The following is a 25,962-nucleotide window of genomic DNA, read 5'->3' as shown; positions in this document are numbered from 1 at the left end:
AGCCCGAGGGGCATGCAATGGAGAGAGCTCTGTGGCTGGAGGAGCCAAGGAAGAGGTGCTGGGCTTGCTGGACAGATGCTGCCCCTCTCTGCCAGGTCGCTCGCCCCCTGCAGGGGGAGGCAGAAGGAGACTCCAGGCACCGGCACCCTGAGGCCACCCTGCTGGGAGCCCGAGGGGCATGCAATGGAGAGAGCTCTGGGGCTGGAGGAACCAAGGAAGAGGTGCTGGGCAGATGCTGCTCCTCTCTGCCAGGTCGCTCGCCCCCTGCAGGAGGGGAGGCAGAAGGAGACTCCAGGCACTGGAGTGCTGTGAGGGGCTGGGAAGGGAGGCAGCAGCCTCTGGGGCTCCAGCAGGCAGAAGCTCCCCAGGGGTCCTGGGGACCCTCCCGCCTGGCCCGACTCTTACCTTGCTGCGGATCTGGCCTGAGGTGGAGTCATCTCCGGTCACCGCCGCTCCCAGGGCCAGGGGTTGGGGCTGCTGCTGGATCCCAGCCCTGCTCATCCTTGGGCTTCGCCTTGGCCCTGGCACGAGCTGGGCTCAGCCCGGGCTGCCGCTCCACTCCCCTCTCCCCTCCCCTGGCAGGAGGCGGCACAGAAGGAGGCAGAGGCGGGGACAAGCCGAGGAGGAGCGGACCGCCCGGGCGCCATGTTCCCCCATCCTCTGCAGCCGGAGCAGGGCTGTGCTACCGGCTCCCGCCTGAGGGGGAGGTGGCCGCTTCCTGCTGCCCGTGGGAGAGCGGCGTGAACAAGCGGAGGAGTGGCCTGTCCTCTGAAGCCGGGGCAGGGCTGCGCTACTGGCTCCCGCCACTCTCCCGCTGTCAGCGCTCACCCCCCAGGCAGAGCCGGTAGCGCGGCCCTGCCCCTGCTGCAGAGGACGGGCCGCTCCTCGGCTTGTTCACGCTGCTCTCCCGGGGGCAGCGGGAAGCGGCCACCCCCCGCTCAGGCAGGTGCCGGTAGCACGGTCCTGCCCTGGCTTCACAGGATGGGCCGCTCCTCGGCTTGTTCGCGCCACTCTCCTGCGGGCAGCGGCCACTTACCCCCCAGGCGGGAGCCGGTAGCTCGGCATTTTGCCACCCCATACATTTTGCCGCCCTAGGCACCAGCTTGTTTAGCTGGTGCCTAGAGCCGCCCCTGTTTGGTGCCCACATTAGGTGCCCATATTTTAAACTTGTGGTAAGAAGCTACTCTTAACCACAGCATTGGGATATAATATTAGACATCCCTGGAATCTGCTTCTTAAAACATTCAACCAGAGGGGGAAATTCTGTAATAAATGCAATTTAGGAGATAAGTGAGAAAGGCAGCAGTTTGGGATGGAGGGATGTGACTGGTGAAATGCTGTAAGGTAAATATTAGGAACATTTCTGTTCATGTCACACATAAATTGCCTGGAAAGAGGGGCAGAGCTAGAATGTAACTAAATTTGATGCAGCTGAAAGCTGGAGCATTTCAGAGGGGAAAGATTTTTGTAATAGGTTGATGTGTGCATTATCAGAAAGATATTTTTCTTAACAGCTGAATTAAGCCTAACTCACTGCTATCTAACAGTAAGTATGAAATATATCAGATTTCTTTTATATATAACTGACAAACATTAGGAAATTGAGAAAGGTGGTTTGTTTTTTAAAAACATTGAATAATTATAATTTAAAAATAAACTTTCCCAAAAAGCCATGAAAGAAAAAATGAGGCTGTTTCTTTAAGGGCTGCTGGGTTTTCCCACAGAATGACTCAAAGTCAAAGATACTTATCAAACTGGAAAAAATAAGCTATTCTTGAGTGATCAGTAATGTAGGTCAGGGTTTTGCTGATAGTTTCTGTTATAGCAGTGAACTCTGAATTAGTCCCAGCCTCTTAAACATGCTGTGAAGTAGCAGTGAGTAGAGAAAACAAGGAGCTGACTACAGAAATGGAACAATGGCCTGATAGATGGCAAGGTAAAAAATAATCAAACTCCTCAAAACTTTGATAAGATTTTTTTTTAAAAATATCTGAAGCTGTTAGCAGCAGGCTTAGGTATTTTACTGTTTTCTTGTTCATACTTTCTGTAAACATACGGCACAGCATGTGTCGCAGAGATGGTACAACTACTTTGTCCAGATTATGTGTTGTAAATCAGTGGTTCTCAACCAGAGGTCCGGGGTCCCCTAGGGGGCCGCGAGCAGGTTTCAGGGGGTCCTCCAAGCAGGACAGAAAGCCTAAACCCTGCCATGCAGGGCTGAAGCCCAGAGCCTTGAGCCCCACCACCCGGGGCTGAAGCAGAAGCCTGAGCTACTTAATTTCACAGAGGGCCCTGTGGAATGGGGCCCCAGGCAATTGCCCTGCTTGCTACCCCCTAATGCCAGCCCTGGCTTTTCTATGCAGAAAACAGTTATTCTGGCACAGGTGGGCCATGGAATTTTTATAGTATGTTGGGGGGCCTCAGAAAGAAAAAGGTTGAGAACCCCTGCTGTAAGTTAAAATGCAGTGTTAGTGTACACTAAGATATTGGAGCACTCAGCAATGCAGCAACTAACTGATTTAGGAGCCCAAGTCTCATTTTCAAAAGGGATTCAGACACTTAGGAGCCAAAATCCAATTGATAGCCAATGGGATTTAGGGTCTTAAGTACCTAAATCACTTTTGAAAATGAGACTTAGGTGCCTAAGTCAGTTAGGTGTTGCGATGCTGAGTGCCACAACACCTAATACCTTTACAAATCTGGACCTAAGAGGTTTTTAGTAGTCAGAGTTCTTAGCTGGGATCGAATCGCCAGCACCAGATACTTCTAAATTATCGGGATGTTCAAATTCCAAGCCTCCATCTGATTCCTATGAATTGGAATAAAAACGTAAATTTGAATAACTCCCAAATCAGGTGGTGTTTGAAATCCTGATCTAAATGTTATAGCTGGAGGCTAGAAAGTTCTTCTTAAAGAAGAACTTTTTCAAAGCATGTGTGTTTTTTATTTGTTTCGTTTAACTTGCAGGAGTGTAGCAGGATGTTGGTAGGGTGTTAAAATTCTTGTACCAGATCAGATAAGGAGAGAGTATGAAAGTTGATGAAGGGGATTACCAAGTATTTTTGCCATCTCCAATACAGAGGAAAGTCTTAGGACACTGGGGCAAAGGCAATACAAGGAGAAAAACCAGGATACTTGTTATGCATTAGACATTCTAGATATGTAATATTAGTCTAAAGCCTTTTGAAATGTATTCTAGATCACTAAGTACAGCAGTTGAAGAATTACCATTTCCAATGGAAATATTTTTTTTCAGATAATTGGGATTATTTAAAAAAAATTATTTGGCAATATCTACTTTTGATCATTTTTCTATAGCCTTAAGTACCAGTTTAAACAGAAGGGTAGAGCTATCATTGACCTTCAGTTAGTGCCAATCCTGTATCTCCTAGAGCTCAGTTTCAAACTGAGATCCACAAATGCATAGACTAACAAAATAGAAACACCACTGGCTCCCCTCAGAGAGCCAGCTGCCCCAGCATACTTTCATGCGCCTCAAAGTTGTGCTTGGGTAGCTAATGAGTATGTGCAAAATGGATGTGGTACAGGTCTGTCGTATCTTACGCGCATTTAACATGCGCGATTTCAACTTTACGCTGTCGGCAAAAACAAAAACAAAAAAAAGAGAAAAACAACAGTTTTAATACTATACCTGTAGGTGCGGGCGATTTCGCCCGCCATTGAACTCAATGGGGTTTTGGCTATACGCAGTTTTCGCTTTACGCGCTAACCGCGGAACGGAACCCCTGCGTAAGATGAGACAGACCTGTATCCCAAGAAGAGGTTTCAGCCCTGCACATCAGTCATTCTTGTATACCCATCAAAAATAAGCATGGCTGTGCCAAGTTTCACCAGCTCCAGATATTTCATAGTCTAGCCCCTTCAGAGGCATTATCAATCGAGAATTCTCTGATTTTACCCATGTTACATCTAACTTGGGTCTCATCTCAATGTAAAAGTCCAGCACTGAGAAACATCATGTAGATTTCTGGCATTCTGTGGAGGGCTGTGGGTTCATAAAAGAGAAAATGGCCAGGGACAGGCTGGTATGGAGGGATTAAAACTAGGTGTAAAGGGATCGCGTTCAGCAAGGAAAATTGAGACTGGGTATTAGAGAAGACTTCCTGAGAGTAATAAACTAGTCTCCCAAGGGGAAAAGTGGAAAACCTATTGCTTGGGACTTTTAAAACTAGACTGGATGACACCCTAGAGAAAAATACCAGAGTGATTAATCCTGCACAAGTTAGGGGAAAGTAAAACCAACCTAATAGCATTAGAGATGGAAGAGACCTAGGAAAACAGTTACAGCTCCCATTGGATGAAGTAGTCAATAGGTGGACCGTTGGCCAAATCTGGATTGCCAGATGCTATTGAACGGACTGTGAAATCTTTTTATTTACTTATCATTATTGTGGTGTGAAAAATGTTTCTTTGGAGACTGGACCTTGACTGTACCTTGACCAAAAAGTAATTTGGACCTTGACAAAAAATAATTGACTACTCTTGCATAATCTTATGCATGTGAGTAGTCCCATTGAAGTCTCTAGCTCTGCTTCTAATAAAGATTATTCATCTGTAACTGGAGCTTTCCAACTATATTTCCTCTGCAGATCTGATCTTGTGGGAAGATGCACCTTGATTCCATGAGCTTGCTACTAGCTGGAATGTTGTGATATTTGTGGCCATTTTTATTCCATTGCATGCTTCCAGATGTTTGATGCAAGACTAAATCTCCTTAGGTCCTTTTCCGACTACCATTAAGTGGTGCGGTCTCAGAACCATGCTCCATCCATTGGTCTTTTTGACCCTTTAATCCTCTCCCTTTACCCATTAGTTAATTTTAGAATTATTGTAATTTAGCTAACATTTTATGTTTTTTTAAAATAGTTAGTTTTTAAATGGTAGTCCATAGTGGTACACAATTATGGACCGGTTCCTATCAGTGCAGTTGAATGGATCCACACCAGAACTATAGAAGAGATATTAGTGGGTCTAGACAAGAAATGACTTGCAAGCCTGTGTTGATTTAGACAGACACAACAGTGCACACGGCAGTCAAATAAATGCATGAATGTGAACCCAGATTCATCTGTGGGTTTAAGATTGAACATGCTTCACGAAAATGTAACACCAACAGATGCCGGTTGTCACGGGATCAAACTGGGGACTTCCGGAGCTTAGTGCATGAGCCTTTACCGCATGAGCTAAAAGCCAACTGACTGTTAGCTAAGGCTGTAGAGCAGATTCATTTCAGTTCTCTCTCTAAGTGGTCTCACTATCACTGGATGGGACAGAACACCCCACCCAGGAGGTGTGGGGGTTATATAAGCACACATATGAAAACTAGGGCTGTGTAAAAATGATTATAACAACCCCCAAAATTCAACCCAGGATTGCAAAAAGCTTTGGGGGTATGTCAACCCTCACCCTCCAATCCATTCCCAGGACACAGCTGCCACCGCTTAACAGGCTGCTGTATTCCCCATATGTCTGAAATCATCCATGGAAGAGCTCCATTCCCCCTTCCTTCTTGTCTTGACTTTGGGGGACTGTCCCCTTCCCTCCCTGCTGGGAACCTTCACAGTAACAGCAGTGCTTGGAATGAGGGGACGGGAGGGAGGAGGTAGCTCTGTTTCTTGCCATCCTACAAAAAGTCTTCCAGGGAGCTGGAAGCCACCCATTTCCATCATCCAAATGGGGTAGGAAGCAATGTACTACTGCTGCTGACGACTCCCAGCGTCACTCTACAACCAGGAGCCATGAATGCAGAAGTTTCCTGCCACACTGCTGCCTGATAAAGGGAAGAGAGTCTTCCAAACACCCCCCGTCCTTAAAAGACCTTCCCAGGATTGGGAGACAGCTGTCTTATCAGACAACCCCCTGAAAAGGGGGGATAAGGAGGCCTCTACTCAGCATGCCTTTTAGATGCACAGTAAAGGGGCAGTAACCTTGTCCTTGAAGACCTGGAATGGGTGTGAGGGGAGGGCTTGCAGGCCATTGATCAGCCTTCAGATTAGACTCCAAAGAGAGGAGATAGGAAATAGCACTGGGTGAGGAGTAGCTGTGGATAGAGAGAGAAGGGCTTAATGAGGATGGAGCCTGGCCTCCTGCCATTCTGAAATTTCACATCACCTGGATGGTGCTGAGTTCACCAAATACAGTAACCCTGGAATAACACACCCAGCTCAGAGCCAGATCCGCTCCCATGCCAGATAGCAGTACCTGGTGTAAGCTCTGATGCCCTTAGGGCACAGAGGGATGTAGCACATTTTTGCATCTATTCCTTTTGTTTCTAAGCAAGTTCAGATTCAAGCTCTTAAAGTGGTGAATACCAGTGGCCTACAAGGAAGTGATGTCTCTGGATGACTTTACCAAGAAAATAAGTTTATCCAAAATCCATGCATGTCATGAATTCATGAGAAGAATGTGGGTACATAGTGAATTGCCTCTCTCTTCAGAACACTGATATATTTCCAGGCCCAGTCTATTTCTTCCTCTATGGGACTGGACATCAAACCTCTAGATCTTTACAAGCCTCAAAATTCCAAATCCCTGCAAATGCTGGCAGAGATGTATCTAGAGCAGTGGTCCCCAAACTTTTTATGTCATGCTCCCCTTATCTGTAATGAAATCTGTCCGCGCACGCGCACACACACACACACACCGGGAGCCAGATCCAGGATTGGGAGCTGAGGCCAGGGCTGGTCCTGCGGCTGTGAGCGGAGCCAGGAGCGGTTCCCATCGCAACCCCCCTGAACGTTCCTCTGTGCCCCGCTAGGGAGGCATGCCCACAGTCTGGGGAAAACTGATCTAGAGCAATCAGGTTGCAGTGGGGCTTAAGGTCAAGATTTTCAAAAGTGACTAGTGAATTTGGGTACTCAGCTTTGAGACTACTTTAAAGGGGCCTGATTTGGAGAAAGTGCCGAGTACCCACCCTTTGGCCACTTTAAAGGTGTTTCAAGTTGGGTTCTAAGAGACACCCAAAATTACTAGGCACTTCAGAGGCTTAATCTAAATCTTCTAGAGTCTGATGGCACCTGCACAATAGGTCAGGAGTAGGAGGGGTAAAAATCACTGTCTCCCTACCAAAGGGAATGTGGGTGTCTGAAGATTACTGGGAGTAAAAATCCCCTTCACCATCAGAACGTGCCAGAAAGTGTCACAGGAAAGTACTAAGTAGAAAGTACTCAAGTGAATTTGCGGTAGATGTGACATCTTTCTTAAGAAGTCAAAGTCTATCTTCAAAACAAAGCAGAATAAAGAAAAGAAATAGAAAAATGAGAAAGAAAGTCATAACCAGTAGGCAAATTAACCAAGGGCTCCACCTTACAGCAAGTCATTTTCCTGTTCTCTAACTGACAGAAAGGAGCCAGATAAAAACAGGAGCTGTGGGTGGTCCTCACTTCTGAAAATCAGGCCATATCTACTTTAGGTACTCACCGTTAAAGATCTAAGATTCCACATTATAGCTTCTGTATACTTTCCTCTCTAGCAAACCCTAGCCCTGGAACTCAGATCTCTGAATATTGCCTCCTCTGCCCAGCTCTAAACAACGCCTCGCCAAATTCACACCTCTATTAACTTCAATGGAATTGCACCAGTCATGAGTTTGGTCCACTGTATTTAGCAGCATCTAAAGATTCATCCTACTGTGGCCCACGTTCAATTTTTGCTGCTGTGGATGTGGAAACTAGCCTGAGGCCCTTCTGTACGTCTGGTACAGTGAGGTAGGACCAGAGCTATAGCAGTGTGTACAGATCCAGGAACTAGCAGGACCAATGACATTTGTGTATTTGAGGTTCTGATACTGGCCTATCATGTTATTAGTTTTGTTTTGTCTTAGAACCTGGTCTCAACATTGCATTGTTTATTGTGAGAAAGGTCTAATATTAATTTCATTTTTTCAGAGGCCATGCTTTCCCACTGACATCGGCCACGAATCAATCAGGCCATGGTTAGATTTAAAGTGGCAGTGGCACTCCATATACTCTTCAGCTGGATTTACAGAGGTATAGTCTGTCTTCCATCTCACCACTTCTTAGTGCTGAATTCAGGAACTATTGTTAGTATAGTTTTGTATCTTAGAGAAATCAATCCATTTCAGTTAACATAATGGAACACAGAGCTGATAAACAGCCAAGCATAAAGTGAATGTAGTGGAAATAAGATGAACAGAAACTATTTTGGGGGCTTCTATTAACTGTTTGACACCTACAGACATACAGATTTGCCTCGTTTTATTGCATATCTTAGAAATCAGAGGTTTCAATGCAGCCACACCTTTCCAGGAAGAACAGATAACGTCTGATATCACTCAGAAGCTAAATTTGTCATCTCTGGTGCAGAGCTGTAATCTGATCATAAGGGGCCCTTGTGCTTCTAATGTGGAGCTGCCTTAATCCACTTACATTTGCTTTAGCTCAGATCCGTTTATAAAAGGTTATCTCCCTCTAGTCATTACTAAAGCACAATCTGAAATTTGTGAAGTCAAGTGATTTCTATCTGAGTTATTACTGCATACCACTGACATTTCATAGGGCCAGGTTCTATGTGCCCTCACAGGAGAATGTGGGGCATTGGGGATGAGGCACCCCTTAATCTCTGCACATGACCTGTACCAGCGAGAGCTGTGCAGAAGGGAGAACAGTGTGTATTGAGTCACTATGTTCCCCCCCTCCCACACAGATGGAACCTTGGCTTCATGCCCACAATGAATCTGTCAGTGTAGTACAGGATGTATGATAGACCACATACTCAGTACCAGTACTGCCCTTACTCCATTCAGTATCTTTGTTTTAGAAGGTATGGAAGGCAGGGCTTCTGTACTCCAGGATTCCATGGCCACCGAAATCTTCCCCTTAGCATGACACTGTGATCTTAACTCTAAGCTCTCATTAGCTATCAATAGCTTTGCGTGTGTACATGCACCCACATGTAAAATCCTGGCTGCACTGACTTCAGTGGCAAAACTCCCATGGACTTCAATGGACTTCAATGGTGACATGATTTCAGACCTTCCCCCCTATTCCATTTCTGCTCCGATAGTGTGATGGCAATCTAGTACACATCCCCCTAAACATGAATGCCAAGTAATACCCAGCCTGAAATACCACCCATTAATCCCAATCAGGTGCTAATGACAAATTGTCATAAGATTGTAAATTTTCATCATAAACTATTTCACTGCTGATCCTTTTGATAGAAACAAACAAAAGGAAGTATTTCTTCACAGAACGCACAGTCAACCTATGGAACTCTTTGCCAGAGGATGTTGTGAAGGCCAAGACTATAACAGGGTTCAAAAAAAGAACTAGATAAATTAATGGAGGATAGGTCCATCAATGGCTATTAGCCAGGATGGGCAGGGACGGTGTCCCTAACCTCTGTTTGCCAGAAGCTGGGAATGGGCAACAGGGGATGGTTCACTTGATGATTACCTGTTCTGTTCGTTCCCTCTGAGGCACCTGGCATTGGCCACTGTCGGAAGACAGGATACTGGACTAGATGGACCTTTGGTCTGCCAGTATGGCCATTCTTATGATCTTATGTTCTTAAATATGTATTTCTCACACAGTCTCAGTGCAAAAATCCGTGGCAAACTGAAACTGCAAGTGCAGGGTAAAACATTTAGTATCAAAATAAATAATACAAGGGATATTATACTGATTGCCTTATTCATTTTAACAAAAGCAACACCTAACTCCTATATAATGCTTTTCATCAGTAGATCTCAAAGTGCTTTACAATGGAGGTTCATAACTAAAATCAGTAGATGTCTCCATTGTTTAAACTATACCTGAAGTGGGTATAGAACAGGGGTCTCAAACTCAAATGACCACAAGGGCCACATGAGGACTAGTGCATTTGCCCGAGGGCCGCATCACTGTCACCCCCCCTTGCTGCCCCTGGCCCCGCCCCCACTCCACCCCTTCTATGAGGCCCCGCCCCTGCCTCCACCTTCTCCCCTGAGCGCGTGGCTCCCTGCTCCTTCCCCCTCCCTCCTGGAAAGTGCTAAGCGCCACCAACAGTAATGCACCTCACTCAAAGGACAAAACACGCACTTAGTTAGATTTACTTCTGTTAAAGCCGCCCCCCACTGCACTGGGCAAGTGAGCCCAGGGGACACTCAGGGAAGATGCATGGGGGTGGCAGGCGGGGCCGGGGGAGAGACCCGGCCCCAAACATTGGGTAGCAGCGAGCAGGGAGTTTAGCTGCCACATAAAATAACTCGGGGGGGGGGGAGCTTGGCGGGCCGCAGAGAAGAGCTCCGCGGGCCGCATGTTTGAGACCTCTGGTATAGAAGTTCCCGGATGCAGAGCACTGCAGAAATCAGGGACAATTGTTGGATTTAGGTCTGACGTCGTTCATTAAGGTCTGGTTTTAAGCAGCATCCACTAGAATCATTTGACTAGTCAAAAAGAAGTGCAGCCAAATATGCTGTATAACTGAAACATTAGCTTCTTCTATTTAAATAAGCAATCAGAGCCTTATTTTAATCAATTTATGCTTTCACAGGAGTCTCAAACGTTCACTGCTCTGGATACGTGTGGATAGAGCCAGCTCCAGTCATTCAGATGGGTTTGAACATTTCTATAAATTGCCACTCTACGGTAAACTGTCAAATGGCAAAGTTATACATGATGCTAAATAATACTCATATAGAAGACAAATTATTAACAACAATAAACAAAACTACAGTGCAACTTCAGCTTCATGATTTCAGAAAACCATATTCCATTGTCCTATGTTATGCCAAGTGTCCCAGCAAAGCTGCAGATATGATAGTATGTGGAACACAATTTTTTGCAGGACGTAAGTAATTTGCTGTATGAATGATGGTTTTTCCACTAATTCTATTTCATCCCATTTAAGATGGTATAAACTGTTATTCCTTCCTAGACAGTGTTAGCCTGCAGCCCCCCAAATACTATTTTCAGATTTACAGTATTAAATCTTTTAATGTTTTTAGATGCCGCACCCCAAAAAAAAAAAAATCACACAAAAGCAGTGCTGGTATTTTTTCCAGTTGAAAAATGAAACTTCCATTTTTATTTTATTTATTTAACAATAAAGGGTTTGGGGTCTTATTAGTAATTAAACCTAGATTGTAGTTAACCAGCAAGTTATGTTGTAACTGGAGTCAGCTGATATGCATCATTAATAGCAACGTCAGTGCATGTTCTGTCAGGTGGCTGTGTACAGGTACAGTAACTCCTCACTTAAGGTCGTCCCTGTTCATGTTGTTTCGCTGCTGATCAATTAGGGAACATGCTCGTTTAAAGTTGTGCGATGCTCCCTTCTAAGTCGTTTGGCAGCTGCCTGCTTTGTCCACTGCTTGCAGGAAGAGCAGCCCGTTGCAGCTAGCTGCTGGGGGCTTGGAACCAGGGTGAACGGGCAGCTCCCCTAAGTTCCCTGTGCTGCAGCAGCCCAGCAGGCTACCAATTGCCGGCAGTTCAGCTGTCCCTCCCCACACTGCCATGTGCTGCTCCTGCCCTCTGCCTTGGAGCTGCTCCCAGAGACTCCTGCTTGCTGTGCAGGGAGAAAGGGGGACTGTCAGGGTGTCCCCCTCCCCCCTGCTCCTGCACCCCGCTTACCCCTTCTCCATATAGAGCAGGGAGGGGGACACAGACGGAGAGAGACAGAGAGTGCTTGGGGCAGCAGCTGCTGTCTCAACTTCCTGATCCACTTAAAAAGACAATGTATTTAAGAGTGGGTCAGCTTACTTAAAGGGGCAGTGTGCATCTTTCTCTCGCACACACAAGGTGTGTGTCTGTCTCTGTCTGCTATGCTTCTCCCCTCCCTTGTGTTCGTGCTGCCTTGTGTGAGAGGCTACATTGTGTTAACCCTTGAGGGCTCAGCCGATTACTAGTTCATCATTTAGCAGCAAGGCATTCCCTGGGAAATATCCCTCCCTCTTCCACCCTCTAACTTCACCACCTCAACCAAGCTTCACAATCATCATAGCTGTGAACAGTATTAAATTGTTTGTTTAAAACGTATGCTGTGTGTATATCTATATAATATATAGTTTTTGTCTGGTGAAAAAAAACTTCCTTGGAACCTAACCCCCCCATTTACATTAATTCTTATGGGGAAATTGGATTCGCTTAACATCGTTTCGCTTAAAGTCCCATTTTTCAGGAACGTAACTACAACGTTAAGCCAGGAGTTACTGTATCTGGATGTGACACTGAAACTATCCTTCTCCTATCACTGTCATGTGTTTGCCAAAATGGCAAGGAGCTATTGAACTCCCTGAGTCAAGTAACAGAAGTGACTTTGTGCATCATTACAGGCTATAACACCACCTAATGCTTATACAGCAGTCTTCAGGGGTAGATTTCAAAGCACTTTACTTTACTAGGTGGTCACTACCATTATCCCCATTTTATGTATAGGAAAACTGAGGCACAGAGAGGCAAACTGATGTGCCATGGTTTACTTCCTTCTACATAATCATTATCATGGATACCCTGACATGTGGAGTTGAGAGGAGAAAGATGGGGCAGCCAGAGTGTGGAAGGAGTTGGGAATCAGATGGTTTCCTTTCCAAATCTGTGCATTTTATGCAGACATGGCTGCAAAAGTTAACACTGTTCAGTGTAACATTAAATCCCTCTCCCCACTCCAGAGCCCCTCACTACAGCAGCCACATGAACACTTCTGCTGGCAGGAGAGCTGCCGTAAGATAGCAGTACAGCCAGATTTACCAACAGTGTGCTTGAGTGTGCTGGAAGTCACACATCTGGCCTGGGATTAATAGAGTTTGGGCAGTCTTTGCTTTCAGATCCTTGGCCACCGCCTAGGAGCATTTGACAGGCTGTCCCCCACCTTCATGCCTACCTTTCTCACTGTACCCATCTGTAAAATAATACTGATCTACCCCACAGAGGTGATAAATCTTTGTAACAAAGAAATGCCAAGATGCCCATCCACGTGGTATCTGGCCACACACTGACATGGCTTAAACTGGCTCATTAACATTCTAAATTAGAGGAGCAAACACACTACATTTCCCTGGTGCCTGTAGCTTTAAGACTGAGCGAAGGATCTCTGGACTGTCAGCTAAGGCCCTGGATTTCATAGTTCAGTTGGACAGTTCGTCATTAGCTTGGGCAATGGGAGGTGTCTAGTAAGATTTTCTAATGGGGTCAGGTTCACGTTTTAAGTGTGTTTCTGGCAGAGTGAATTGCAGAGGTGCCAGGAATCTGCAGCCTGCAAGCTCCATCCTTGGGACAATGAGTTCCAGCATCCCAGCCCAGTGGAAGATTAATTTAATGAATACTAGTGGAGTACTTTAAAATCTCAGCTAAAACCCACTATGGAAAGCCACAGAATAACACAATCATCTGATTCTGGTACAAAAAAAGGGTAAAATGCAGCACGTCTTCGTAACTTCTGTTCAAAGATATAGACCCCTATGTTTAGGTTCTACAGGACATTAGTTTCAAATGTCTAAATGTTCAGTCATTGGATGAGCTGCCCATTAACTACTGAACTAACATACATTTGCATATAATCTCTCTTTGTAGATCCACCGGACAGTCCAACCAATTTAACTTGTGTCATTTATGAACATTCAGACCACCTGACTTGTGCTTGGGACGCAGGGAAGTACACCTACATAAGTACTAATTACATTCTCTACCTGAAGAGGTAAGTCCTGCCAGGACAGCTTCTTGCTGTGTTTAGTTGAAAACCAAGAACAATTGAAGTAGAGGCTCTCTGCATGGCTTAGAATGTGGCTCTGAGCATTTGAAAGGAATAAGACCAAGAGGATTGGAGGGGGAGGGAGGGGATAGCTCAGTGGTTTGTGAACCCCAGTTTGGGAACCACTGCCTTACACACTAATGAGGGGAGGGATAGCTCCGTGGTTTGAGCACTGGCCTGCTAAACTCAGGGTTGTAAATTCAATCCTTGAGGGGGCTATTTAGGAATCTGGGGCAAAAATTGGTCTGGGGATTAGTCCTGCTTTGAGCAGGGGGTTGGACTAGATGAAACTCCTGAGGTACCTTCCAACCCTGATATTCTATGCTCTCACTGGTGATTCTCACTTGCTAGTGTGCTTTGTGGTAAAGGTGCTAATGGTATGGAAAGAAAACACCAGAACAAACTAGGTTAATTGGTGGCAATGGTTAAGACTGGGGAGCTCTTGTAACCTGAAGTACCAGTATGACTATGCGGTCTAAACATATGTGGTCGGAGTAACAGCAGCCACAAGCCAAGCACGATTATACAAATGCTCTAGTTTTGATGACTGGAAAGACAGAGTGTCCTACTTACACTTTCTAGAACACCGCCTTACAGATCTCTTCAGGTGATCTCCCAAGTGTACATGCCTAGCTCTCACTTAACGCAAATGAGGTGGTATTTAGGATTTAAATCTTTTAAGACCTAGGTTTCCACACAGTGTTGTAATTATTTGTCTAATCAGTGCTATTTACAGGGCTGGCCCACAACATTCTGGCACCTAAGGCAGGGAGATCAAATGACGCCCCCACAAGACCGGCTCCAGCATTTTTGCCACTCCAAGCTGCCGGGGGGGAGGGGGGCGGAAATGCCGCGATCAACACTTCTACCACCGCTGCTTCATTCTTCGGCGGCAATTCGGCGGCGGGTCCTTCAGTCCCTCTTGGAGGGAAGGACCTGCCGCCGAAGTGCCGCCAAAGAGCCAGACGTGCCGCTCCTTTCCATTGGCCACCCCAAGCACCTGCGCCCCCATGCCCCCTCGATTGGGCCCAAACTTTGAAAGGTCTCAATCCTGCCTTCTACTGTTCTACTCCTCTCATGGTACTGCTCTGTTACGTACCCCAATAAAGGAGAACTAACAACTTAAAATGCCTTGTTCAAAAATTTTAAGTAACACTTAACTTTCAAATGCCTGAACGGCAAATGTAACTTTTTTTGTCTGCATAGTAAACACTGGCATTTTTATCTGTTTGAATAATCAAAGTGGTGCCTTCCGTGCCTTCTTGGTTGCAAAGATTTGAACTGCTTCCTGAAGGTCCACAGTCTGGGCCAGCTCATGCTCTATTGAGATGGTTTCAAGGCCGACCAGCCTCTCCTGTGTCATTGTGGAGCGTAGATGTGTTTTTATTAACTTTAGCTTGGAGAAGCTGCGTTCTCCACTGGCAACTGTTACAGGAAATGTTAGAAGTATGCGCAGAGCAACAAAAGCATTTGGAAAGAGGGTGCTCATCTTATTTGTGTACATATATTCCAGAACAGCCTTTGGAGTTGATCCTAGGGTGACCAGATGAGAGGAACAAAATATCGGGACACCAGAGCAGGGGGGTCTGCCAGCAGAGCAAAAAAAAAAAAACGAAAATCAGGACAAATTGCGTCCCGACCAGAGATCATTATCGGGATGTCTGGTTACCCTAGTTGATCCTGCTGAAATGTATCTTGAAAGGGCTTTCAGTTTATCACCTAAATCACTTGCATCAATATCGCGCATGTCATCATTACTGTTGTAGGTCTTCTTCAGGTATAGTGAGGAGTTTTGGAATATCATACAACATCCCTAATATACTGCTGTGTTCCTTGAACTGCATGAAACGTTCCTCAATAGACTGTATTGCACAATCTAGCACCTGGTTAAAGAATTCAACTTTGAATTGTTGTTTGGGGTCTCTCATGGGATTATCCTGTGCCTCATAATCAAAATATCTTCTTCAGTGACTCTTGTATTCTTGAATGTGTGGGAAAATAGCTTCAGCATGAAGTTCCTCTGCCAACTTCTGTGCACTCTTCAGAACGTTTTGAAATCCCTCATCTGACCAGTAAGACTGTAGGTATGACTTTCCTTTGTCCTGTTGTTCCATTGCTCCAGATATAGCAAGGTCAACACCTTGGAGTTTCTTGCTTACAACATTTATTTCAAACAGTATGTCATGCCACAACACTCAGCCACACAGAAATTTGAAGTTATGTATGTTTCTGGTGATTCCATTTCCCTCTGCCACTGTTCTCCCACGAACAGTTCCTGTCATAGCATTATCCTCCATAATGGCAACTCTGGCATCATCTATCTTCCCAATTTGGTGTTTGATAGGCTTTATTGCCTCCACTCGACTTTCCCATCATGTGGCACTCAGCGGTTTCAATGTCAGAGAGGATGTTCCCAGATGTTGCTTCAAAATTTGCCATCGATGAGTTGATGCAGAGAAAAATACATAGATGCTTTGAATTACATTAAAAAATTCAGCAGCCTCACTAGAAGCTGATGCTGCATCACTGAACACCAAGTTCAATGGGACAAAAAAAGCTCGAGGGTTTAACTCTTGGATCTGTGTCTGCACTCCTCTGTTCTTTCCTCTCATGTTGGCACCATTATTGTAGCCCTGACCTCTCATGTCAGCTATCGCAATTCCTGTATCTTCCAGCTTTTTAAGAAGCACATTTGTCAAACCAGCTCTCGTAGTATCATCAATGTCAATAAATTCTAGAAAATGCTCTGACAGTCACCATTGCAGGGACATTTTCACTAGGTTCTGTTGTTGTTACAAAATGCTCCATTAAAGTCATTTGTTCCGTATGGCTGAAGTCAGGTGTGCAGTCCAGAATAACAGAATAATATCTTGCTGACTTCAGATCTGCCACAATCTTCTGTTTGACTTTTGTTGCCAGTAACTGTATGATCTCATTTTGAATTGTTTTTCCGAGGTAGTGGTGTGTGTACATTTCTTGCTCCTGGAGTACAGCATCAAACTCAGTCATCAGCTCCACAATTTTAAGGAAGTTTCCATTGTTTGGCACATACAGCTGATCTGAAGTGCCACACGGTGCTAGGTTTTGGGTAGCAAGCATTCTCACAATGGCAATGAGCCTTTTCAGAACATTTTGCCAGTAAAGAGACGCTGATGCAATCTTCTCTTGATGCTGATCATCTGTGGTGGCCTTTAACCTTAGTCTCATCTCAAGTTCTTTCCACCTATGGAATGCTCTCTGGTGATTTGCTCCCTGCTCATGGCATGCCAGATTTCTAGCCAGATTTTTCCAGTCCTTTGTTCCTGTAGAACCCAATGTGGCTGGAACATTAGACTGGAAGAGTTTGCAACAAAAACACTATGCAGCATTCTGGGTTTTTGAGTACGTAAGCCACGGCCTCTCCACTTTGTCACCATTGAGGATTTCACGCCAGTAATGTGTTGGATGGAAACTTCTATTTTCATTGTCTTTGGGGAACATGAAGTTTTTCACTTGCTGTGGTCCATGCAGTACAAGGAAGTCCCTCAGGCTACTGCTGAAGTGGGTCCACAGTCCTGGATCATCTAGACTTAAGGAACTAAACTCAGCAGCAGCTGTTTCTTGTGCCTCCACCACACTCTTTTCTGATCTACACTTTTCTTCAGGACTGTGCATGGTTACATCCATTTGAGATGGAGATATGGATACTGCAGTAGCTGCCAGGTCACCTGCACTCCGACTAACTGGAAGATCAGGCATCTCCTCACCACTCACATTCTCAATGGGGCTGGAAGGCTCACCGTGAACATTTGTGTCTATGTATCTCAGGAGAGCGCCTTCCTACTTAAATAGAAAAGCTTCCTTTGCTTTCTTTCTTTTTCTGAATGCTGCCCCAGAGGGGCGTTTTCTTCTTTCACTCATGACTGCTGTTCTGTGCCAGCTATAGTGGCTCTCAACACTCAATTGAAGGGGACAAATAAGCAGGCTGGTAGCAGGGCCTGAGTGAGGGAAGATATCCGCATCTTAAGGGCCTAACTGGCTCCTACTTCTTCAGCCGACTGCCTGTTCTCCTCAAGTGGGTTCAGGGAGGCAGCAGGAAACAGGAAGCTCCCTGAGAAGCTGGTGTTAATCAGTCCAGGCTCCTGGGGGTGCTAGAGAGGTAAATAAGAGGCTCCTCCTCCTCTCTCTCCCTGCAGCTCCTGCTGCTTTCTGTTATTCCCTCTCACCTTTTCTCCTGCCTGCCTGTTATGTCTCTTGTGCCCTCCTTCCTCCAGCACAGCACTCCATCATCTCTGTGCATCCAAAGCAGAGAGAATACATATGCACCAGCAGCAGACACAATTTTCTACACTCTGTGTCCTCGCTTGTATCAGTGCCCGCACTATGTCATCCATTGTGGTAAAAAAAAAAAAAAAACTCCCTTTTTTGTTTGTTTGTTTGTTGTTGTTTTTTTTTTAATCACCCTCCTTCTTCCACCGCGCTGTGCACCCCAAGATCCCACTGTTGGCACCAATGTGACAAAGTTCCTCCTCTATCTTGGTGGGTCCTGCGCTTATTGGCGGATTTTCTTGCCTCAGAGATTCACCACGTGGGTTGGGGAACAGCCCAGAGACCTTCCCCTCTGGAAGAACCCACAGTCCAGGTCAATTGGGAGGTTTGGGTGGAATCCAGGCCCGCCCTCTACTCCGGGTTCCAGCCGAGGACCCTATGGACTGCAGCTGTCTAGAGTGCCTCCCGTAACAGCTGCATGACCGCTACAACTCCCTGGGTTACTTCCCCATGGCCTCCTCCAAACACCTTCCTTATTCTCACCACTGGACCTTCCTCCTGGTGTCTGATAACACTTGTGCTCCTCAGTCCTCCAGCAGCACACCCTCTCACTCTCAGCTCCTTGCACCTCTTGCTCCCAGCTCCTCACACTCGCACCACAAACTGAAGCTAGCTCCTTTTAAAACCCAGGTGCCCTGATTAGTCTGCCTTAATTGATTCTAGCAGCTTCTTCTTAATTGGCTCCAGGTGTCCTAATTAGCCTGCCTGCCTTAACTGGTTCTAGCAGGTTCCTGATTACTCTAGTGCAGCCCCTGCTCTGGTCACTCAGGGAACAGAAAACTACTCATCCAGTGACCAGTATATTTGCCCTCTACCAGACTCCTGTACCCCACTGGTCTGGGTCTGTCACAATCCACAAAAAGTGAATACACCAGATTCTAATTTATTCAGAAAAAACAACACGGTCCGTACAACGATTCACAAAAAATATCCTGTGAATGAGAAATCACCATCTTTCTTTTTGTTTAGAATTCTGGACATGGATGGCAAAATGAGAAATAATGGGATTATGATGCAATGAAGTAGTAGGAAAAGCCGTTATTACATCAGCATCAATTTGGCAATGGTATATATTGCTAAGGAAAGAGGTGGCATCACTAGGCCGACAGTCATCCTATTAGGTCTGGATGACCAATTGTGGGTTGTTTAGGGATGCAGGAGACTGCCACAGTGCAGGAGGATTAACTTATTATCATACCACTAATCTTAAATAAGTTGCTGGGCTGCATTTGCTGCAGGAGATAAGACTGACAAAACTGTTGTAACCATGTGGTGGCCCTACCATCCCCATTCTCAGGGATTTTTGTTTTTAAATTATATTGGTTTAAACTGGCTTTTGTGCTGTTTGTTTCCTCGCTTCATTGAAGTCAATGACAAAATTCCCATTGACTTGAATGGGGCCCAGAATTTACCCCGGTGCTTTTTGCTTTTTTAGTTTACAGACAGGTGAGGAGAAAGCATTTCCTTCGAATGCAGCAATCAACATTTCATTGAGCAAATTACAAGGAGGCAAACTGTATTCTATTTGGGTCCAAGCCAAAAATGACCTAGGCACAGCACATTCGGATCATCTGCAAGTTAACGTTGAGGATTTAGGTAATATATGGTAACTCAATAATGGCTTTGAAGGCAGGTTGTAATATGTATGAACTAAAAAAAACCCTAACCAAAGTGATAAAATCTACATCTAGATGGATGTGCAGTACTGAAGTTTTCTGAGAACATTGGTGACAAATTACACGTTGAGTACTATTTAACATTAGGGAAATAGCTGCTGATGTACATTTCGATACACTGTCTTATGGCCCTCTCTTATTTGTTCTTTTCAAATTGGTCTGTAGTATTTTCCATAAATATTCTTTCACTGGTCACTATGCTCTCTCCTTAGTTTTTTGTGATGTGCTGGATTTGACATTGAGGCTCACAGAGCCTGTGATTTGGTAGTACGTTTCAATTAGCAAGTCTCATGCTGCCCGTCTATTAGTTCCAACATTAAATTCCCAGCATACATTAATGAAAGTATAAAACTGATTAATGGGAAGTTATCTTTAACTGACAGTAAAATTGTCCAGCAATTGTTCTCTGATGGGGCTTTTTAACAGGTTAAACTGAAAAATCAAGATACATTTTTCTCAGGAGAGAACAGATGTCTTCTGTAGTAAAGTATATTAAAAAATCATTGTAGCAGAGCCTAACCGTGATAGACTGGCACCATTTTCTTCATGGGCTCAGAATAGATTCACCATTCTTTTGTCTCTCTTCTAGTGATACCAGCCACACCGGTTATCACCAATGTTGAAACTACAGACAGTTCAGCACCGAGAACCATACTCCACTGGAAAAAGCAAACATCCATGGAGAACGTTTATTGTGAAGAGAGATACAAAGCACTGGCAGACCAAACTTGGCATGTGAGGCAACCCTTTCTCAACTACATAACATGGGCCTGCTGCTGTTCCCATTGACTTCAATGGGAAAACTCCCACTACCTTCAGTGGGAGCAGGATTGGGCCCTGCGTGAAAGATCGCTGGGCTAGGTTATTGATACCAGTTCTCTGGTATCTGGTTTTTCATGCAGTCATTTGCTGTATTCAAGTAAGGAGAGGAGAACGTCTACGAAACAAGGATTTGCAAGCGATTGCATATACTCCCTACGGACATAATAGCACCATAACGACAAGGGTATTTGGGGGGTTGTTTTTAAAACATTTTAAAATGAACTAAATTCTTGTGAAAGGTGAAAGGCTACTAATCCTGGAGACCGAAGTCTTCTGTTTATTCAGACAGGTACAGCAGTAGCAGGACAGTGCAAGCTTCTTTGCACTCTCCTATCTGTGTGCATCAAACCCAACCTGGAGACATCTCCTCTGAGGGTTACTCTAAGCTTTTCCACTGAAACGCCTATCAGGAGTCAATTAGTGATGTTGGTTTTATGCGGTGGACTTGTCCACTCATACCTGGACTGAGACTACCTAGTCACTTCACATAGTAATCTCATGGCTGTTTGAGAGTCTAACAACATTAGGGCATTTGTGACATAGGCTGGATTCAAACCGGTGATTTGGAAGGGAGAGGCTCCAACTGAGCTATTCAGTAACACCCACTCACTGCCGCATGCAGACTTGCATTGCTTTGTAACTCAAAATAATTTACCGCTGTACTTGCAGAATTCTTTAGATAAACCCTATACTACGCAAAAGAAAATTAACGCAATATTCAAGATATTTCCCAGTGCTACAGTTTAATTTAAGTCACTTCCAAAGTGACAAACTGAGCTAGAAAAGCCACTCATACCAGAATAAGAGTGTCCACCAGGGGAGTTATACCACTATAACTATTGCGGATGAAATTCACACCATCAGACTGGTATAATGTCCCATGCAGAAAATCCCTAAGAGATGAGGCTGCTTTTGTAGGTCGATTTAACATCAGCTGCTTAGGACTCAATTGTGCCCCGCTCCTGATTGACTGAGCAAAAGGGCCTATGTGGAGAATTTCCTCCACCCCTCACACCCTGCCAGAAGGACAGGGCACAATCCCAATCCCTCCATTTGGGGGAGCACTGCTTCCTCCTGACACCCCCAGAGGTGCAAACCCGGCCAGTACAGATAAGGAGGAGGCAGGGCCATGGCCACACCCCCCTCCACATTGGCATGAGGAGCTAGCCACGAACACAGCCCTAGGCTAAGGCATGGTCAGGAGCGGCGCCAGGATTTTTGCCGCCCTAGGCAGCAGCGCTCCTCCTCAGAGCATTCGGCGGTGGGGGTCCTTCCGCTCCACGTCTTCGGGGCACTTCGGCGGCGGGTCCCGGAGCAAGTGAAGGACCCGCCGCCGAAGCGCCCTGAAGACGTGGAGCGGAAAGACCCCCGCCGCCGAATTGCCACCAAGGATGGCAAAATGCCGCTCCCCAAAATCTGCCGCCCTAGGCGACCGCCTAGGGTTGCCGAGTGGAAGTGCCGGCCCTGGGCACGGGGCAGTGCCCACACTGATCCTGCACTCCTAGGAGCTCTGGGGAGGCAGGTGCCTACTCCCTCAGGGCTAGGGCACTTGGGCAGGCATTGTTATAGCATCATTAATAGTTCCAGTACATGTTGTTGAAAGGATGTCTAATTTCATGAGGCTAGTTAGTACAGCTTGGAAAGTTATATTGTTTGTCAATTTTAGATGAAAGAATGGGACATAAATGTGACAAGAGGGCCACACACAGAGTACAGCCTGGAGTCGAACACAGAGTATGAGTTTCAAGTGAGATGCCGATTAATTCTTGCCAAAAGCTATTGGAGTGGATGGAGTGCGCCCTTTATTTATACAACCCCAGAAGCAGGTGAGTTCACACCCAGGCTTACAAGGGGATTGCTCCATCTCCTGCTGTCATGCATCACTTTTTCTTATTTTTTAAAAACTTTGAATGAGATCACCCCTTTTTCTGGGGCAATTGTCAAAGGGAGTGGAATGGTGTGGGCTTCTAGTTACCCTGCTATTGGAACATGTGGGATCAGTACACTGTCAGGTGTACCTTATGGGAGCAGCAGATTATATATATGTACATATGTACATATACACAAAAAAGAACTAGATAAATTCATGGAGGACAGGTCCATCAATGGCTATTAGCCAGGATGGGCAGGGATGGTGTCCCTAGCCTCTGTTTGCCAGAAGCTAGGAATGGGCGATATGGCGACTTGGTGATTACCTGTTCTGTTCATTCCCTCTGGGGCACCTGGCAGTGGCCACTGTTGGAAGACAGGATACTGGGTTAGATGGACCTTTGGTCTTACCCAGTATGGCTGTTCTTATGTTCAGATTCCCTAATCAGTGCATGCCAGCTGGAAGTCTAGCCATGCCTAACCCCTGCCGGCTCATCAGAGTCCCTTTGGGCCAGGGTGCAAGGAATGGGAATGTTAGCTGGGCCCACCTCTTAGTGCTCTTAATCACTGATGAGAAATCCTGCATCTGCACTATGGTGGTGATCAAGAAAGCTCCTTACATCTTCTTCCACCTTAATCCAACAAAGAGACCAGGATTTGTCCCTTACCATGTAAAACAGGAATGTAGCGTTTGATTTTCTAATCAGACTAAATGTAAAAAATAGTCACTTAAGCCAGGCCCTGTGTGACAATCGTTTGCTACAAACACTTCTCATTCCTCCTGGTTGGCAGGCTATAGGGGAATAAAGGTCCACTGTAAAGGTAGCTAGAGGTGCAGGTACCCAGGTTTGCACCTGGGATTCAAACACACACGCAAAAATACAAATACAAGTGTATCTGCAAAGAGGAGATTGACGTTTGTAATGTTTGGGCTTTCACCTTTTGGTGATGTTTAACCAATCAGGATAGATGTCATCAGAATAGTTAGTGCCATTTTTTAAATGACTCAGTCAATGGAGACACAAGGTGAGTGAGGTAATATCTTGTATTGGGCCAACTTCTGTTGGTGAAAGAGACAAGCTTTTGGACTACACAGAGCTCTTCTTCAGGTCATTTGTAACTCAAAAACTTGCCTCTTTCTCCAACAGAAGTTGATCCAATACAAGATATTACCTCATCCACTGTGTCTCTAATATCCTGGAGCCAACATGGCTACCACAGCACTACAAACAACATCAATCAAAGGAGACAGCATATCTAATGGTTAAAGGAGGAGATTTGGAGTGAGGACATCACAATTGTGTTCCTGGCTTTGACAATGACTTAGGCAATCATTTAAATCTCTCTGTGCCTCAGTGTACATACCTGCTAGATGGGTACAATACTCATCTACCTCATAGGGGCATTATGAGCCTTAACGTATATAAAGATCTTGACATGAAAGGCATTGATCTGAGCACAGAGTATCAGCGCCAGTTACTGCCTCATGTTTTAAACTGAGCTAATAAAATAATTGCCATTGTACCCATTCTGCCTCTGCTCTAATGCAGCAGGCACCAGCCCTGGCCAATGCACTGTGACACCTTTCCTTAGCTCACTGCCTTCCAGCAGTGGCACATGCAGGAACGATACAGCCGCACCATCCAAAGCTTGAGCCAAAGCCACTGCAGTCAAAGGGAACCTTTCCATTTACTTCATTAGGCTTTGGATCAGGCCCTGGATTAGCATCTCATTAGTGGATATAGGTTTTCAAAGATACCAGGAGTACTTCCATCCAGGGACGATATATGACCCATGGTAGAACTCACACACTTGTCATAAAGGCACTATGTTTCTTATCTAGTTGCCGTGTGTCTCATCTTTGAAAGTAGAGCAGAGGGCTATTTCTTGGTATATCAACAGCATAATTAATTTGATCCGATTCTTATGTACAGTTGGATTATTCAGTCATTCTATGCGCTCTGCTGTCATGCAGAGTGCCACTTGATTCTGAACCGAATTACAAGTTAACCCCCCAATCCTGCAAACACTTACACTCCAGTCACTTCCCACATGTGAGCAGCTGTAAAGACTGTTTGCAAAGTGTTTTCTAGAGGAAAAGCTCTAGGTATTATTGTGCCAGGTACTGTATGCCTGTTGGGCAGTTGTACCGCCACGTTGGCAATTATAAGGCCAGTCAAATTAATTTTTTCCCCAGCCTGACTGAATCATGGAAACTACATACTCAGGGCTCTAGTCTCCTATAGATACAGAAAAAGATTAACGTTAAATACCTCCATAAGCAAACACCCCAGAAATTGATGGGCAAATAGAGTTAACGGCACATCTAGGCAAGAAGTGGTCTCATGGTACTGTTTTGCTGGTGCCCTCTGCTGGCTAATTCTGGGTATGACATTGTCAGTAGCCAGAAAACTTGCCGGTTGATTTCTGCTTCCATCTAGAGGTGATTTATCATGGGCTGTTATAGGAGCAAACTTCTCAACTCTTCCTTGAACAGTCGTGATTCGAGCCCCAGACATTGATGTGATGGCTGCTCGGCCTCTACCCCTGTTGATTAGGGCATTCGAGATTCTGTTTTAATAATGCAGTCACAGGGTTTGTTTGTTTTTAAACAAGAACGTTACAGGATATCTTATGTGGCCAAAGTGGAGGTGGAGTTCAGGAGAAAGCAGAGGCTGTTGGAACATTACAGCCTCACAACCTTCTCTCTCAAAAGGGGAAATGGGATATTTTGTCTTCACCCACTTTGTCTCACCCTGTGGTCCCTCTCGCTCCAGGACTGCAACCTCCTCTTTGACGACTAACAGATTTATTTGGGCATAAGCTTTCATGGGTAAAAAAACCACTTCTTCAGATGCATGGAGTGAAAATTACAGATACAGGAATAGAGATACTGGCACATGAAGAGGAGGAAGTTACCTTACAAGTGGAGAACCAGTGTTGACAAGGCCAATTCAGTCAGGGTGGATGTGGTTCGCTCCCAATAATTGATGAGGTGGCAGCAATACCAAGAGAGGGAAAATGGCTTTTGTAGTGAGTCAGCCACTCCCAGTCGCTGTTCAAACCCAGATTAATGGTCTTAAGTTTGCAGATGAATTGTAGCTCTGCAGTTTCTCTTTGAAGTCTATTTTTGATGGGGTTTTTTTTGTTGAAGAATGGCTACTTTTAAATCTGTTATTGAATGTCCAGGGAAATTGAAGTGTTCTCCTACTGGCTTTTGTATATTACCATTCCCAATGTCTGATTTGTGTCCATTTATTCTTTTATGTGGAGACTCCAGTTTGGCCAATGTACATGGCAGAGGGGCATTGCTGGCACATGATGGCATATATAACATTAAAAAGAAGAACAGGAGTACTTGTGGCACCTTAGAGACTAACAAATTTATTAGAGCATAAGCTTTCGTGGACTACAGCCCACTTCTTCGGATGCATAACAGCCCATATGCATCCGAAGAAGTGGGCTGTAGTCCACGAAAGCTTATGCTCTAATAAATTTGTTAGTCTCTAAGGTGCCACAAGTACTCCTGTTCTTCTTTTTGCGGATACAGACTAACACGGCTGCTACTCTGAAACTT

The 25,962-nt window shown here is 45.3% G+C and overlaps 1 protein-coding gene across 1 annotated transcript in view; it reads left to right on the top strand.

Annotated features, from left to right (window-relative positions):
- Positions 1-1,828: 1,828 nt before the first annotated feature.
- The window catches only part of IL23R (interleukin 23 receptor), a 44,793-nt gene continuing 20,659 nt past the window's right edge, over positions 1,829-25,962 (top strand). Inside the window, exons 1-7 of the mRNA XM_034780060.1 lie at positions 1,829-1,936; positions 7,908-8,009; positions 10,516-10,812; positions 13,533-13,656; positions 19,454-19,614; positions 20,284-20,429; positions 22,183-22,342. Of these exons, the coding sequence (XP_034635951.1) occupies positions 7,952-8,009; positions 10,516-10,812; positions 13,533-13,656; positions 19,454-19,614; positions 20,284-20,429; positions 22,183-22,342 (946 nt within the window). The 5' untranslated portion in view covers positions 1,829-1,936; positions 7,908-7,951. The remainder of the gene's footprint in view (positions 1,937-7,907; positions 8,010-10,515; positions 10,813-13,532; positions 13,657-19,453; positions 19,615-20,283; positions 20,430-22,182; positions 22,343-25,962) is intronic.

The sequence above is a fragment of the Trachemys scripta genome, chromosome 8, assembly GCF_013100865.1.
Source record: "Trachemys scripta elegans isolate TJP31775 chromosome 8, CAS_Tse_1.0, whole genome shotgun sequence".
In the NCBI taxonomy this organism is placed as follows: domain Eukaryota; kingdom Metazoa; phylum Chordata; order Testudines; family Emydidae; genus Trachemys; species Trachemys scripta.
The sequence above is the reverse complement of the archived record's forward strand: the minus strand, read 5'-3'. Positions and strand labels throughout refer to the sequence as shown.